This window comes from Schistocerca piceifrons, chromosome 2, assembly GCF_021461385.2.
Source record: "Schistocerca piceifrons isolate TAMUIC-IGC-003096 chromosome 2, iqSchPice1.1, whole genome shotgun sequence".
Classification (NCBI taxonomy): domain Eukaryota; kingdom Metazoa; phylum Arthropoda; class Insecta; order Orthoptera; family Acrididae; genus Schistocerca; species Schistocerca piceifrons.
The window spans coordinates 573,634,592-573,651,526 of NC_060139.1; the positions used below are offsets into that span (position 1 = coordinate 573,634,592).

At 42.4% G+C, this 16,935-nt stretch overlaps 1 protein-coding gene across 1 annotated transcript in view; it reads right to left on the reverse strand.

Annotated features, from left to right (window-relative positions):
• Window positions 1-16,935, reverse strand: part of LOC124777165 (SET domain-containing protein SmydA-8) — a 240,848-nt gene that overhangs the window by 89,313 nt on the left and 134,600 nt on the right. The window contains exon 4 of the mRNA XM_047252472.1: window positions 685-867. Coding sequence (XP_047108428.1) covers window positions 685-867 — 183 coding nt within the window. The remainder of the gene's footprint in view (window positions 1-684; window positions 868-16,935) is intronic.

Consider the following 16,935-nt stretch of genomic DNA (forward strand, 5'->3'; position numbering starts at 1 on the left):
TCGTCCACGGACCCTGGGTGAGCTGTGGAACAATATCCGTGCTGCTATCGCCAACATAGAGACCTGCTCGATAAAGTCGACCAAAACTTCTGTTTCGACTCTCAAAATACACTGAGTAAAACGGTGGCTATCTTCAAGATATCATTTTCAAGCCCTAATGAAAACTTCAAATGTAGCTCTATGGAAAGAACAGAGAATAAAAGTGATATCTCCAATACTTTCTGTTTTATGATTTTTTAAAATAAGGAAGTTCCTATGCTGCGCCATCTATACTGGTCCATTGATGTCGTACACTTCCGCCAAGTCAGCATGTCGTAGCGTTTTTCAGATGTCTAAACAAAGCTGCCGCATAATAATCCACTTTATCAATAGGGTGCACCATTTAATTTTGGCTGCTTTAACGGCATGCTACGGTAATGTGGTATTTCCAATATTTATCACGAAAGTAGACAAGTCCCTGCAAACAGACAAGAAATTAATTACCTAACCTTTCTTTTTTCAGTGATATTTAAAACTTCGTAACCATCCCTTGTACAACAAAAAGAAAAAAATTAACGATTGCTCCATAAGCTGTCTGTAACTCGTATCACCCATCAGTTTATTGAGATGTTGGTTTCAGTATGATGTCTACACAAGCTACGGTCTCAGGGTTTTGGTACTTGCAGTTTATCTGTCTGGGCTGACCTGTGCTGCTCGCCAGTCTCGGAGCGCGTGGCGATGGTGTGTCCGGTGTTGGCGATGCAGTTGTGGGACAGGATGGCCGTCTGCGGGTAGAGACCGCGCACCAGGGCGCCGTTCTCGCAGCGCACCTCGAAGCAGTTCACCTCCAGGATGCCGCACACCGTGTGCACCAGCTCCTCGTCGAACCTGCGGGCGGCGACAGACTTCAGACCACGACACAGTCCGTCTCAGCCACAGCACTACGGATCACAACCCAGTACAAAAAGCACACTGCTGCCCATTAAAACTGCAACACCAAGAAGGCAGCACTCAACAATAGTCAGACTGTCATCAAGTGTACTACATGCTTGAATACGCAGATAATTAGCATTTCAGCCGAACTGTTTTAACGGACCTCTTCCTTCCACAGTCTTCAAGTCCTACTTCTTTGTCCACATGATAAATGTAGGATCTACAGGAGTTTCAAGTTAGACAGAGGTCGCTAACAAGTACGAACAGTATTGGTGCTTAGCTTTTACGATGAGGTCTTCGTTATTGTCTCCATGGTATATGTTGGCTTCGTTGAGTCTAGGAGTGATTCCGCTGAGAGGTTCCCGTGGTTTTCTTTATGTTACGATGAGCCTAACTGGTTTGTATGGTAACATGTGGTATTTTGTTTATGCATATCACTATTTAACGAATCTTCTCACATTTAACAACACTTCTACACAAATATTAAATGAAACTCATTGTCTTTCACCAAATTTACAATCAAGCGTCTTCCGCCATATCTATACCACAACCTTACCCAACCGACGCTGGTAATAAAAGACCCCGAACGTCGTGTTCCAAAGATCCATCTCGTATCGACAAGACCAAAGATGACAGTCTCTTCGAGTTGTTAAACTCGAAGCCAAAGACAATATTAAAAGAAAATATTATATGTAAAGAAATTACAGAAATAAATAATTTTACGTTTCTCACAGTTACCAATTTGTTTCGGGCCATTAGTTTAAATACGGAGGAATGCACAGAAAAGGCTAGCTAATGTTTTCTGCATGCTTCAAGATTACGCTATATGGTATTTTCAATATGCTTCGGAAACTATTATATGCGACTCAATAGTCATAAGCTGAAGACGCCACTGCCACGTAAACAAGGTTAAAGTGTATAAAGATAAATATACGGAGTCTGATAGTCTTCAAATCGGACATTGGAGTATCGGTTACTTCCAAACTATTTACTGAATCGAGTATCACTATACTAGTTTAGGGTTCAAGGTGACGTTCTGTTATACAGTGCAAAGCAGATATAAGTGAGGCCGTGGACATACTACAGGGTGTTCCATAAAAACACGAGAGAACTGCCGGATATCAGTAACGTCCTGCCACGATATTTCAGCGCAGAGTCTTCTGGCCATCTTCAGGTGAGTGCCACAGTACTACTACAGTGGCACTCACCTGAAGATGGCCAGAAGACTCTGCGCCGAAATATCGTGGCAGGACGTTACTGTTATCCGGCAGTTCTCCCGTGTTTTTATGGAACAATCAGTACGCCGGGAAAGCTTTAAACATTACTACAGGGTGTTTGTTTGAACCAGAGGCAACTAAATATCTCAAAAACGAGGCATCGTGCGAAAAAAATTGTTCTAGGTGAAAAGTTAATATTAGCTGTGCTACAACCGGTCACCGCCTAACCGCCTCTCCAGTGTGGTGGGAGATAGCTTTGTGTTTTCAAATTAAACCTCCCGATTTTTATTCTACGCCAAAAAATACGTACAGTTACGTACAGATTGTTTCTCATGGGCGCTTGATGGCGCTGTAAACTACAAGTATCAAGTATGCCTGTTATTGCAATAAAGAACCGACGCATTTGAGTCTACATTTCATTTACGACGTAAATGGAAACCTTCGTGTTCTAACGGTTGATACTGATCGTCAAACGTTGCTTGAGTGTTACAAATGTGGCTGTGCAGTACAAGTAACACTGCTGGACTTTGACATTTCGTCGAATAAGCTACTTGTATGGTAACTAAGTTTTCTGTTCCCTAGGGACTGATTGTGGTCAGTCTCCAAACCATCGGAATGCTTGATTTTGGTGGCCGCCGTCGCACCCCGCCATCAGTGTGAAAGATTTTGGTGTCTGTTCCTGTACAACCGCTGTAACTCTCGCGCTGGCCGCTACGCGGCTACTGGCGGAATGCAAACCACAGCCATTGTAATGTGAAAAAATGTCCATGAAGTGATAGGACACGCGCTCTTGTTGCCATGGACAGTCACCGAAATCAAGCACCCCAAAGGTGAGAGGCAAGGACACTTACCTAAATCAAGCATCCCGAAGGCAACATAAAACTATTACATTTACATTGTTGTTCCTGGATCACGCTAAACGTAGTTTCTGACCAGACACGGAAACGGCTAACCATATCGTATTGTATAATCTAATTTGCGACATTGTGGTATATTTCAAACAGAAATATCAAAAGTCAGACCTCCAAGGCTTACATCTACATCGTAAATGAAATGTAGAATCAAATACATCAATTCTTAATGGCAAAAACAAGCACACTAGATATTTGTCGATCACAGTACCATCTACCACGAATGAAGGAGAGTGCTTTGCTAAACCGTACGTTGTCTTTGGCGTAGAATCTGAATATGCAATAAAATCGGGTGATTCCGTTTGAAAATATAAAACTGACCCCACACATGCAGCTGCTGTGGGTAGCAGGTAGACAGTTGTAGCACAGACAGATGTACCCTTTACTGATATTAACTTTTCATCTAGAACATTTTTTTTCGTGCGAGGTGTCGTTTTCGAGATATTCAATTGTCTCAAGTTAAAACCAACAACTTGTACATACCATGTAAATATTGGTTAGTCGGTCTCTCCCGCAGGAGGTTCGAGTCCTCCCGCGGGCATGGGTGTATGTGTTGTTCTTAGCATGAGTTAGTTTAAGTAGTGTGTAAGTCTAGGGACCGATTACCTCAGCAGTTTGGTCCCATAGAAATTCACACACATCTGAAAATTTTTTTGTTGGTTGGTTGTGAGAAGATTATGTAAAGCCTCGCGTAAGGAGGTTACTTGGATTTGTCGAAATTCGACAGCAACAGGTTCTTCACCCATCAAGACTGCGGTTTATCATTCGTTAATGACGCTGCTTGGATTGATCGGGATTCCACAACCACAGAGTCGATGAGTTCAGGAGCGCCGTATCCGACACCTTGAAGAAACTCCATTGCCCTTGCGACTAGCGCCCGAAAGGACAGATATGTTGTTCACTAGGCCGTGCAGGATCGTACATCTACGTCACATAGGCCTACCTTGACTCATGAAATTAACTAGTTTACAGTAAAAGAACTATCCACAAGCACATTGCGATGACAAATGGAGCACCACGGACTGTCAGCATGGCGACTACTGCTGCGTATCCCCTTGACGTGGCAACCAGGAAAGGCGCGTCGACAGCAATGTGTCCAGCGATAACACTGGACATGGCAGTGCCACCACGTCGTCTTCTCAAACTAGTATTGGTTCCGTGCATACTATCACGATGGATGTATCCGTGTGCGGAGACTCAGAGAACAAAGAACGTTGCCACATTCCATCCGTCATTGTCAAATAGACTCAGAACCTATCTTGAGGCTACAGGCTGTCGCTGGTACACGACGCGATCACCTCTGTTTCGCATAAGCGTTGACCAGACAGTACGTCTGTAACGTGTTAAGGCTTGTGGCTGTGCCTTATCTTCGAGATATCCGTGACGTTATCTTTCAACAAGATAACGCAACCCTCAAGTTTCTCGTGCTGTATAGACCTACCTCGATGCAGAGGGTGTTCGACTTTTGTCTTGGCCGGCACGTTCTACTGAAAACATCTGATCAGGGGTTGTCGAGAAATTGGCACGCTATCACTCTCTAGCCACTATCATTGATGAACTGTGGAATGGAGTTGAAGCAACAGGGAATGACCTATCTAAGCTCAGTTTAACGCGATGCCCATCCGCGTTAGAGAGATTGTTGCTGCCATGTGTAGCAGTTCTCTGTATCTAATTTGACAGTCTTTATCAGTGGTCCATCATTACCCCTGAGTGCAATCAGGTATTAGCCAGTAGCCCCTCGCCCCTTCCCCACACCACCATCAACAATGGTGCCCAACTAAAACGTAGAATGAAATCAATTTTTTTAAATACTTTTATTTTTACGATAGATGATACTTGCTTTTTGTGGGTGTCTTATTAAACCACGAAATAATTACGCACTGGCGCTACTGGTACTGCTTATTTCTAACAACTATGTTTTACAGTCTGATGAAGCAATTCTCGGGGCCTCGTGAGTGCTAGATACAACGCTATCTTAGGAAAGAAAGCTAGTTATCCGAACTCAGGGCAGACAGCTGTTAGAAAACATGCTTCCTCTCCACCATAAGTGCTTCACCCTCACCGTATATCCGCATTTAAAATCAATCAGGTTAAATTGTGTGCACTACACTTAGTTTTTGTAAGTCACTTGATTATTGGGCTCCTTAGTTCTGGACTGACAGAACCTGGAAGACTATGCTTTGTACCTAAACACTGTCAATAATAGCGATAACAGTAATAATAATAATACGACATCGGCCCTACAGCGATGTATTAGCCATTACATAGTTACCGTTGTGTTGTACTGTCAATTACTTTGTTTGTTTTTGTGAAGTAAATAAAGAGGCAATTTCTAGTATATTGCGGGGACTGCGCGCAACTCGGAGAAAGCGTTTTCGTGAGATATTTAAGCATATGTGACATACGCAGATCTCAATTTTACTTCCACAGTAGCATGGTACAAAGTATATGTGTAGTGGGTGGACTCTGTAAGGAAGATATTCATACTCTCATTTCTGAAGCTGGAACCATCACAGCACTGTGTCAAACGTTAATGAAACAACTCACTGAAAAAACTGTACTTATTGGGAAATTACGTAATCTGTATTACAGTCTTACGAAATAGTAATAACAGTAACTATCTTTTAAAAATAATTAATTGCATAACCCAAACACAACTGAACTGTTTCGTTTTCACTCCTCAAAATGCCGGCCGCGGTGGTCTAGCGGTTCAGGCGCTCAGTCCGGAACCGCGGGACTGCTACGGTCGCAGGTTCGAATCCTGCCTCGGGCATGGATGTATGTGATGTCCTTAGGTTAGTTAGGTTTAAGTAGTTCTAAGTTCTAGGGGACTGATGACCACAGATGTTAAGTCCCATAGTGCTCAGAGCCATTTGAACCATTTGAACTCCTCAGAATATTTCATTTTACCCCTCAGGGAGGAATTATCCCTAGGTCTGGAGTCAATCCCCTATATAGACTGTCAGCGTGGCGATCATCGATGCGGCTTCGCTTCATGCAACAACAAAGAAAGGCGCGCCAACACTTACGTGCCGACAGAAATGGACATATCCACAGGAGTGGCGCAGTGAGTAGAATTCCATTACTTTATATCCTTCCTAGATTTGAAAATTTAATGGCCAGAAGCGCATTTAGAAAATACCCCTTTCACATAGATTCAGTCCGACACAGATTGTTACGTCAATACTTAACAATCGCACAACGCAAGTTAGGTTAGTTTTGTTTCAACGTCCCGTCGACAACGAGGTCATTAGAGACGGAGCGCAAGCTCGGGTTAGGGAAGGATGGGGAAGGAAATCGGCCGTGCCCTTTCAAAGGAACCATCCCGGCATTTGCCTGAAACGATTTAGGGAAATCACGGAAAACCTAAATCAGGATGGCTGGAGACGGGATTGAACCGTCGTCCTCCCGAATGCGAGTCCAGTGTGCTAACCACTGCGCCACCTCGCTCGGTCAACACAAATGGAACACCCTGTATAATGAAGTAATATTTGGAAAAAAAAACTTCAGAAATATCCAGGCAGATCTTGATAAGATTTCAAAGGAGTTAAAAAATTGGTAATTGTCTTTTGATGTTCCAGACCTTAAAATTGCACACTCCACAAAACGCTAAACGTAGTACTTATGACTACAACGTCAACGAATCTCAGCTGTAACAGGTCAACTCATGCAAATTCCTGGAGGGTGTATCCACTTGTAAGGATATACAATGGAATGATTGTATAGGTTCAGTCATAGGTAAAGCAGCAGAGAGACTTCAATTCATTGGAAAGATACTGGCAAAATGTTGTCAGTTTAAAAAGGATACCGTTTACTAAACATTGATGTGACCCATTCTAGAGGCATGTTCAAGTGTCTGGAGCCCATACCACACAGAAATAACAGGGGATATTGAACACTCGTATATAAAGAAGTACGTCACGATTGGTCACAGGTTCCTCAGTCAAACGATAGAGATTCACGGAAATGCTGAAAACCTTGAACCGAAGGACGCTGGAAGATAGACATTAATTATCCCGCGATTCGTACTTACAAACATTTAAGAACTATTGAGGAATCAAGGAATGTATTTCAACTCTCTACATACCGATTCTGTAAAGACCACGAAAACAATATTAGGCAAATTACAACGCACTCAGTGGAGTTTAAAAATCATTCTTAGGACGCCCAGTATCCGCATGGAACGTGAAGAAAGCCTGCACGCAGTACAGTGGTGAGTGTCCTCTGCCTCTGGTTTGTAGGGTACAGGTGCAGATGAGGACGAAGATGAGTCGCTCCCAAGTGTAATGTTTAATTATTTTAATGTTGTGGAAAGATTTTGCTCTTTTTTTACTTAAAGAAAATGACATCTTTGATAAGATCAATTGTATTAACGTGTCGCACTATGTATATTGCTAGACTTGCCCACTTGAAAATGACAGTGCAGTCCAAATAGGTCAACAGTGGTTTAGACTGTTTAAACAGTTTCGGCGAAAATAATATCGTTCTTCAAGGATTTTCTTTAGTCCTTCCGAGATTCTGTACAAGAAAGAGACATTTACTTACTGATGGCGCTTAACTCTAGACGCTAGAGCAGTTACGGGCGCCAGATAGTGTACCTCTGCTCCTGTGCTTACCTTAGAAGCATTCCTCGCTGTACACTGACAATCGAAAATATTATGACCACCTGGTCAACAGCGTGTTGATCAACCTGTGGACCGCAGTACAGCAGCGATCCTGCGTGCCGTGCATTCGACAAGTCCTCGGCAGGTTTCCAGAGATGTGTGGCACCAGCAGTCTACGCACAAGTCACACAGTTCCCATAAATTATGGGTCGGCGGTTTGCACAATAGCGTCCCAGCTGCGTTACATCGGGATGAGATAGAGTGACCAAGACATCAACATGAGTTCACTACCGTGCTCGTTAAACCACTGTAGCTCGTTTCTAGTTTTGTGAAACGGACAGTTATCCTGCTGGGAGCTGCCGTATGCAGCGAGGAAAGCATCAAAGCATGAAGGAATGCAGATGGTCGGCAACAATGTTCACGTTGTCCGAAGCTGTCATGGTGCTTTCTGTTACTACCCTACAGCATAATACTGCCCCGACATGCCTGCGTCCGTGGCACGTTGCATGTTTCCAACAAACGTTCGCCTGGATGACAATGTATCCAGACAACCGTCGATCTGGTGTAGCAAGAAACGGGATTGACGCGACTAGGCGACACTTCTTCACTGATCCACGGTCGATTCTTGATGACCCCATGCCAGTAACAATCATAATTGACGATGACGTCTACTGCGGAGCCACGTGTTCTTCTCTGTGACCGAGCGAGGTGGTGCAGTGGTTAGCAGACTGGACTCGCATTCGGAGGACGACGGTTCAATCCCGCGTCCGGCCATCCTGATTTAGGTTTTCCGTGTTTTCCCTAAATCGCTCCAGGCAAATGCCGGGATGGTACCTTTGAAAGGGCACGGTCGATTTCCTTCCCCGTCCTTTCCTAATTCGATGAGACCGATGAACTCGCTGTTTGGTCTTTTCCCCCAAACAACACAACCCTCTTCTCTGTGAGCTGAACAGTGTGCTCCATGTGCCGGCACCATCATTGTACTCCGTAGCCAGATTTGCCACAGACAGCCACGTATACTGATTCACAAAGCGGGCAAGTCCCCGATATTCTCTTTCTGTGACGTGGCGTGAACGCCCAACACCTTGTCGCCTACTCGTGGTTTCGCCATCCCTCAACCACTTTCCATTGACGCTCGCTAGCTCACGAACAGCCGACCGGCTTCGCCCTTTCCGAGATGCTTTGTCATGGTCGCTCATGTCAGTGGATTTCGATATTTGCAGCCCTTATCGTCGCTGCCATGATTCCTCATTCGCCTCTGCCCCGCTTATACACTTTCTCTACATGTCATGAGCCTGCAGCACCATTTAAATTCGCGGCGGGGAGTGGTCACAATTTTTTGATTCATCGGTGAGTATTACTCTATTACCTACCAATGTAAAGACATTTTATCGAATTTGACTGCTGCAGAGAATCAACTGTTACAACTGCATACAAATGTTTAAAAAAGACCAGAGGACAAAAAGTTAGTCAACTACAGCAAAAATAGCGCTGATGTCTTCGAACACCGCCTCTAGCCCAGATAACGGTCTCAGTTTTGCGAGTAAGAGAGTAGACGAGACTCTTCTGCTATACCATATCCAGGAAAAAGCCATTCACTGATGATTAGATGCCACAGAGATACAAAACTGTGCGCCAGCCGTGGTGGCCGAGCGGTTCTAGGCGCTTCAGTGAGGAACCACACTGCTGCTACGGTCGCAGTTTCGAATCCTGCCTCGGGCATGGATGTGTGTGACGTCCTTAGGTTAGTTAGGTTTAAGTAGTTCGAAGTCTAGTGGACTGATGACCTCACATGTTAAGTCCCATAGTGCTCAGAGCCATTTGAACCATTTAATTTCAATAATATAAATGTGACATAAAATCATGTAGGAGCCGTGCGACTATTGTTATAATGAGGAATAGTTCTGAATTCAGGCTGACTAGGTCGCTATGGAAAAAGTCAAACATCAGGCAAGGAATGACTTCATTGCTCATATGACGCGTTTCGGAAATTATCCATCATCAGATATCGAGGAACGATTACTGCACATGGATATGGCGTTTCAAGTTATATGTGAAACAAACAGACTAATCTTCGAATGTTTGTTTCATATACCAGGTGTAGAAGTATGAAACCGGAATTTGGTTGCAATAATTATACGTCTATCGTTTGAAACTGATAAACAATATTTTATTCAAAATAATCGGAAGCAGCCAAGTCTGGAGAACAGGCTGCATACTCTAATATCTCCCAACTGAACGCATCGATCGTTTCCTGACCCGTTTTGCTGCGTGTGATGGGGCGTTATCATGGAGCAATATGACTGTGTTGCCTTTTTTCATATTCCAGTCGTTTTTCACATAATGCTCGATTTAAATCGATCGTCTGCTGTTGGTAGCGATCAGTGTTAACGGTTTCACCAGATTTTAGTAGCTCATAATAAATGACACTCGTATGATACCACCAAACACAGAGCATCGTCCTCTTTCCAAAGCGATTTGGTCTATTTGGTCTTGCAGTAGATGTCAATAGATTTCTTGTATTCACTCATGATTTACGAAATGGTTGAAATGGCTCTGAGCACTATGGGACTTAACATCTGAGGTCATCAGTCCCCTAGAACTTAGGACTACTTAAACCTAACTAACCTAAGGACATCACACACACACACACACACACACACACACACACACACACATGCCCGAGGCAGGATTCGAACCTGCGACCGTAGCGGTCGCGCTGTTCCAGACTGAAGCGCCTAGAACCGCTCGGCCACACCGGCCGGCTGATTTACGACGTTTGGGATTCTCAAAATACAGGGTGAGTCACGGAGACATGCAAATATATTGACATGTTATTCTACAAGTAAACCTAAAGAAGAAAGTTCGTATAAACACAGGTCTACAAATGTTTAGTTATGGAGTTACGGCTAATAAAAGATTTTGCCTTACATTTAGAAACTTCGCTAATATGAAGCCATCGCTAAACTGTACCAGATTAAAGTAAAGCACGATTTCTATTTATTTTGCTGTTATTGATCTGGTGAATCTAATAAAACATGTCTCTGACGTGTATCTGCAGTAGTTTTCCAGAACATCCACAGAAGCAAAGAAGTAATTTCGTAATTTTTTTTAATTTATTAACTACTTGGCCCACTTTGTTTTTTAAATTCCAGACAACCGCACAGAGTTTTTAATAGAAGTTGTAGAGAATTTAGTTTTCGAAAAATTATGGTAACAACGTTAACTGAAACTGTATGAATGTGTCAGATAATCTGCTTTTATTAATACCACAGCACACGTGAATTCATGTTAAACCGAAAAATCCAAAACTCAGTGTTAGGGAAGTTGTACAGTGTACATACAGTTTCACACTATATACACAATAAATGTTCAAAAATGTCTTCACCGAGTTCAGTGCATTTAGCTGCACGCGTATGAACAGATTTTGTTGGTAGTTTCAGTTTCACAGGGTTGTTCTTAATTTCGTCTGTTGCATTCATAATGTGAGCAAGTAATGCCTCACGTGTATTGACTTTGTCCTCATTAACCATGTCTCTCATCCATCCCCATACACAAAAATCCATTGGTGTCAAAGAGGGCGATCTGGGTGACCACAGACGTGTAGCACCACGACCAATCCATTTCTGGGGAAAATGTTCATTTAAATGTGTAGTAACGGCGTTGGTGAAATATGGAGGCACCGTCATGTTGAAAATACATTTGCAATCGCGTATCAACTGGGACATCTTCGAACAAGCGGGGCATTTCTTCTTGAAGGAATTGTTAAGTACGTTAGACGTCCTGGGAAAATGAAAGGTCCAATAAAGTGCGTGTTGATTATACCACAGCACACATTTATGCTAAATCGCTGCTGGAAATTGCGTTGCACTGTTGCACATGGGCTTGCTTCAGGCCATACGTGCTCGTTATGTAAATTGTTTATACCATCTCGAGTAAACTATGCCTCATCAGTAAATGAAATGTATTTGTGTAACTGCCTATTAGTATTTAACCAGTTGCACAACTCCAAGTGAAGGGCACGGTCTCCCAGATGTGAATGATGCACTTTTTGTTTATGGTAAGGACACTGATTATTGTACTTGAATGTACATTGTACGCCATGCCTTAGATTGTGAAATGCCTAATCGTTGAGAGGTACTTCGTGTACTGGTACCCGGGCTACGCTGAGCATCATCCATAATATCCTCATCTGGTCTTCACGTATCGAGCGCTCGTACTGATTATGAACGCTAGATATGAAACCTGTCTCCTGTAACATTCGCAATACTCCACTAATGGTTCGTGCGTTCGGAATCCTCCGAGTTGGATAACGAATGCGATATTAGTTTTAACTTCAACCGTAGCGTTACCATCACATTTGCCATAAATAAACACCACATCGGCGTATTCCTCTGTCGTAAATTTGAAAGGGATCCCTATTTCATAAATAATCTGCAAAGTGCAACAGTTACTACTGTATGTGGTTTGACTTGGTTCAAATGGCTCTGAGCAATATGGGACTTAACATCTAAGGTCATCAGTCCCCTAGAACTTAGAACTACTTAAACCTAACTAACCTAAGGACATCACACACATCCATGCCGGATGCAGGATTCGAACCTGCGATCGTAGCGGTCTCGCGGATCCAGACTGAAGCGCCTAGAACCGCTCGGCCACTGCGGCCGGCTGTGGTTTGACTTAAATACACTGTTGTTATTATGTTCTTTCACTGAACAATACAAAAACTAACTCGTTTCAAGGTCAGGAACGACTGAAACAACTCATTATCGGTTGCCAATAATGACATAAACATTTCTACATTCTTAATGGAAAGTAAACAAATTTACTTGTACAATAATCTTTGCTTCTCTGGATGTTCTGGAAAACTACTACAGATACACGACTGGGACATGATTTATTAGATTCACCAGACCAATAACAAAATAAATGGAAATCGTGCTTTACTTCAACCTCGTACAGTTTTGCGATGGCTTCATATTAGTGAAGCTGCTAAATTTCAGACAAAATCTTTTATTAGCCGTAACTCCGTTACTAAATATTTGTGGACCTATGTTTACATAAACTTTTTTCTTTATTTTACTCGTAAGATAACATATTAAAATATTTGCATATCTTCGTTAATCACCCTGTACATCCATTTTTCATCGCTTGTCACTTTCTTTTGTATCTAGCGAGCAGCATTTCACAAGTGTTCTTTCGAAATGCTTGCTGTCTTAATTCAGTTCATGTGAGCCCATTTTCCTACTTTCTGCACCTTTCCCGTAGCTTTCAACCGAAGCGGAACGGCTTTATGCGTCACACTCAACTGTTCCGCGAGTTTCTGTTGAGTCTGAATATCGTCTTCATCGAATAAGGTCTGCAATTCGTTGCCTTCGAACTTTTTCGGTGGTTTCCCGTACTCGTCGTTTCTGACGTCAAAATCACCACTTTTGAATTTTTTGAACCACTCGAAACACTGTGCTTTCCCAAGAGCATGTTCGCCGAAAGCTTCGACAAGCATTCGATGCGATTATGCAGCAGTTTTCTTCAAATGGTAACAGAAAACCAGTGCTGTCCGCAAATCGTAGTTCGTAGGCACAAAACTCGACATGTTTATGGGTTTGAAACAGATGCCGATGTATGGAACTTGGGTTACTGTGTGTTGGGATTCGTCGTCAGCCGTTACAGGTAGAACATGGCGCTCCAGACGCGGTCTCACGGGCCTACACTAACGGCTGGCACCATGTATAGGGAAATCCCGGTTTCATACTTCTACTCCTGGTACACCTGGAGATGCCATATCTACGTGCAGAAATCGTCCCTGGATATCTGATGATGGATAAATTCCAAGTCGTGTCATATGAGCAATAAAGGCATTCCTTGTCTGATGTATGACTTTCGCCATTGCGAATCAGTCAGCCGGCGTGCAGATTTACGACTGTTCTAATGCCGAGTTTGACGCCATATAACAAAAGACAAAAAACTATTTTTTCGTGTGATATAAGTAGAAATTAACAACTTTCAGATTTTTTCCTTTGGTTGTACTGTGAAACTTTACTTCTTGCCAGATTTCAGTATTCTATGCCAACGGGAAGTATCCTATAGGGTTTGGTGACTAAGTTTTCGAGTATCAAAATATGTGAAATAAAATGGCCATATGTTTTCACCGCCTTGACTTAGAAGTTTCAATTTTTTACACCGCCAAGGGACAGTAGGCGTCAGTTTGTGACATGTATTTCAACTCGAAGCGTCCGTGAGGGAACACGTAAATAAGACAAAACAAAATTAGCGACTACTGTTATGCGAAACGACAAGTTGAAGTTCAGATGACAAGGACAAATATCGACGTAGGCGTTTGTGTAGGTGCAGATGATATTTCAGTTCTCGCTGCAGCAGCGCCTGGCGCGTTTATCTGGACACCTGATGAAGCGGGGATTCCCGGCCCACGCAGCCACCTATCTCGCAGCAGACCACGCAGCGCCATATCGCCAGCCGGAATGCACACCAGCTGCAGCCTGAACCAGCACCACCTCCTCAACGTCACAGGCAAACGTTGCCGTGGAACTTTTCGCAGTTCGCTTTCGCACTCCGTTTCTCAGTATATGTTATTCCCCGAGTGTGGCGTAATGTTCAGTCAAAATGGTTCAAATGACTGAGCACTATGAGACTTAACATCTGACGTCATCAGTCCCCTAGAACTTAGAACTACTTAAACCTAACTAACCTAAGGACATCACACACATCCATGCCAGAGGCAGGATTCGAACCTGTGACCATAGCAGCAGCGCGGTTCCGGACTGGAGCGCCTAGAACTGCTCGGCCACATCGGCCGGTTTCACTCAAAAGTGTTACACTGAGATCCCGATTTAACTCAACCTCTCTTCACAGAGTTTCCCAATAAAACATATATATTTTATGCAATGTAATGCATCCTCGCACAGCCATTTTAATTAGAAATTATTTAATGAAAATTCTTTTCGATCGTTAGTTACTCTCATGCAGCTTCTTAAAAATTTTAGCAACAATCAAGAGTTAAAGGCACACATAAGCCAAACTAAGATTGCCTATCTTTTGCCAGGCACTAATGAGAGGTTGCCAGGTGAAAACAGATACGATATGCGAGTAAGTACCCTCATCAAGCTTCCTTATATAATTATATATAAAATGCTGATAATTTTATTTCGAACATTATGGTATTGTTTTGCCTTAGGAAAAGTAGGCCAGTCTGAGGGTTGTCGCGATTTTCTTTCTGCGCCAGTGATGGCGGAGCCGCGTAGCGGTTCTGTTTCGAAACTGCACGCTCCTCACAGTATTATTAAAACGATGAAAAATATGGTCTGTTCATCTAATGACAGAATCAATACAATCTTTTATATGACGTTTCCACTGGTAGCCCAGTATTATTTTCAGATTATACTGATTCCCTGCTTACTCTTAAGTCAGTGGGAAGCAACAAAATTAACTTTTATTTCTGAATGCAGTTATGTTATCTAGATTTGACAAACCAATATCGCGAAACAAAATCTCAATTTAGCACGACAGTGTACCTCCAAAGTTCAGGTGAATAAACATAAAAAAGCAGTGCTAAAAGTGGAACGAGACGTCTTTGATCGACTACTTGCCATTAGCCTTGAAAAAGGAAAGCAAAGGAGGATACTGACATTTCTGCTATCACCAATGCCTCTTGCTCTTTCCTGGTGTATCGGTGAAATGTTAAATGCAGAAAAGTCCACATCAGCCACAACACATGGTGCAGGCAACACAGATTGACGTTGAAATAGTAGATGGACTTATACCGCATCGGATTCTCCTTACCACAAAACTTTTATAAAGTAGCTGAATCGGTTCTCATTAAAATTTTGTTCAAGTAATGCTGCAGAACTACATATTATGTTTCATACCTGTTAATGTCTTCAGTCAAGGATTCTGAACGACAAAATCAACAACAGTTTGATATTCCATACATATTCACAATTATTGCTTTAACCAGGCTTCGATTATTGGGAGAATTTCCATTTGGTATCAACTTTGCAATCGAAGAGTCTTTATAACCGTTGGGAATCAGTGCTGCTCTTATCAACTAAAGACAAACAATGCAAAGGCTGAAAAAAGTGGTTATGAATGTCAGCTTGAGAAAGTGGATACGATATTTATGTTTCGTATAAGCAAAGTGCCACCAACTTTCAACACTTTTAGTAAAAGCCTCCTGCACTGTTGTTCCGATAATTCTTCTCGTCAATATGCATAATATTTCTGAATTTTAAATTTGGTTGGCAGGTTCAGCGATTGAGACAAAAAATAATAAAAACGTTAACTGCATCAATTTTATGGAATTATCACGGAAGTACTGATATTCATTACATCTAACTCTACCAGAATTCCACGTATGTACATGATGCGATTACTTTGCTGCTTTCTATAATAAAGTCAGATCTGAATTTTTTTCAAATAACGAGACTTACAAGTTAACTTTTTCGCCACTAACGGTTGATGCCGACATTTTATTACCGAAAAAACTGAGGTGGTTCAAGAGGTTACTGCGCTGTATATATGGATAAAGCAGTGCGCATGTGTTACTGACGCAAGATTTCGTATTTTTCAAATGAATGATTTCACCAAAAAATGAGCGATTCATGAACAAAATTAGAAACTGCCATTCAAGCATGATTCCACCACGCTGGAAATGTTAAAACCAAAAACTTTCTGCACAATAAATGAAAATTCAATGTGGCCTAATGCTATCGATCCTTATTGCATAAAACTACGTCCTGAATATAAAACTACGTCCTGAATCTCGCGGATAATGCATGAATGGCTATTTAAAGCCGAAAGGCTTTCTCGGGGACTCAATACCATTACAAGTTGATGCAATTTTAGATGTTACAGACAGCGAAAATAACGATTACAATTCTTCAGTATTGGATTCAATGCCGTAATTTTTGACGCCATAGCTTCTCAATAACTATATCCTTTGGACTCTCTTCATTTTGAATTGTGTAATAAAATAAACTTTGTATTACAACAGACATATTAATCGTTTTTCAAAGTAATAATTTACTTTCCTTCACTTAGATTTATTAACTCTATTTTGTAAATAACTTACGTAAAAGTTGAAAAGTAAGTGAATATTGTGTGTGTATTGTGTATTGAGCCGGGGCCTAGAAACGACGGAGAGGCTTCGTCCCCGCCGTAGCCCTCAGTGGTTCTCAACCCACAACAGGCTACAGCAGTCCACTCACCCCACCGCCGCCCCACACCGAACCAAGGGTTATTTTGCGGTTCGGCGCCCCTGAGAAGATCGAGGATCAT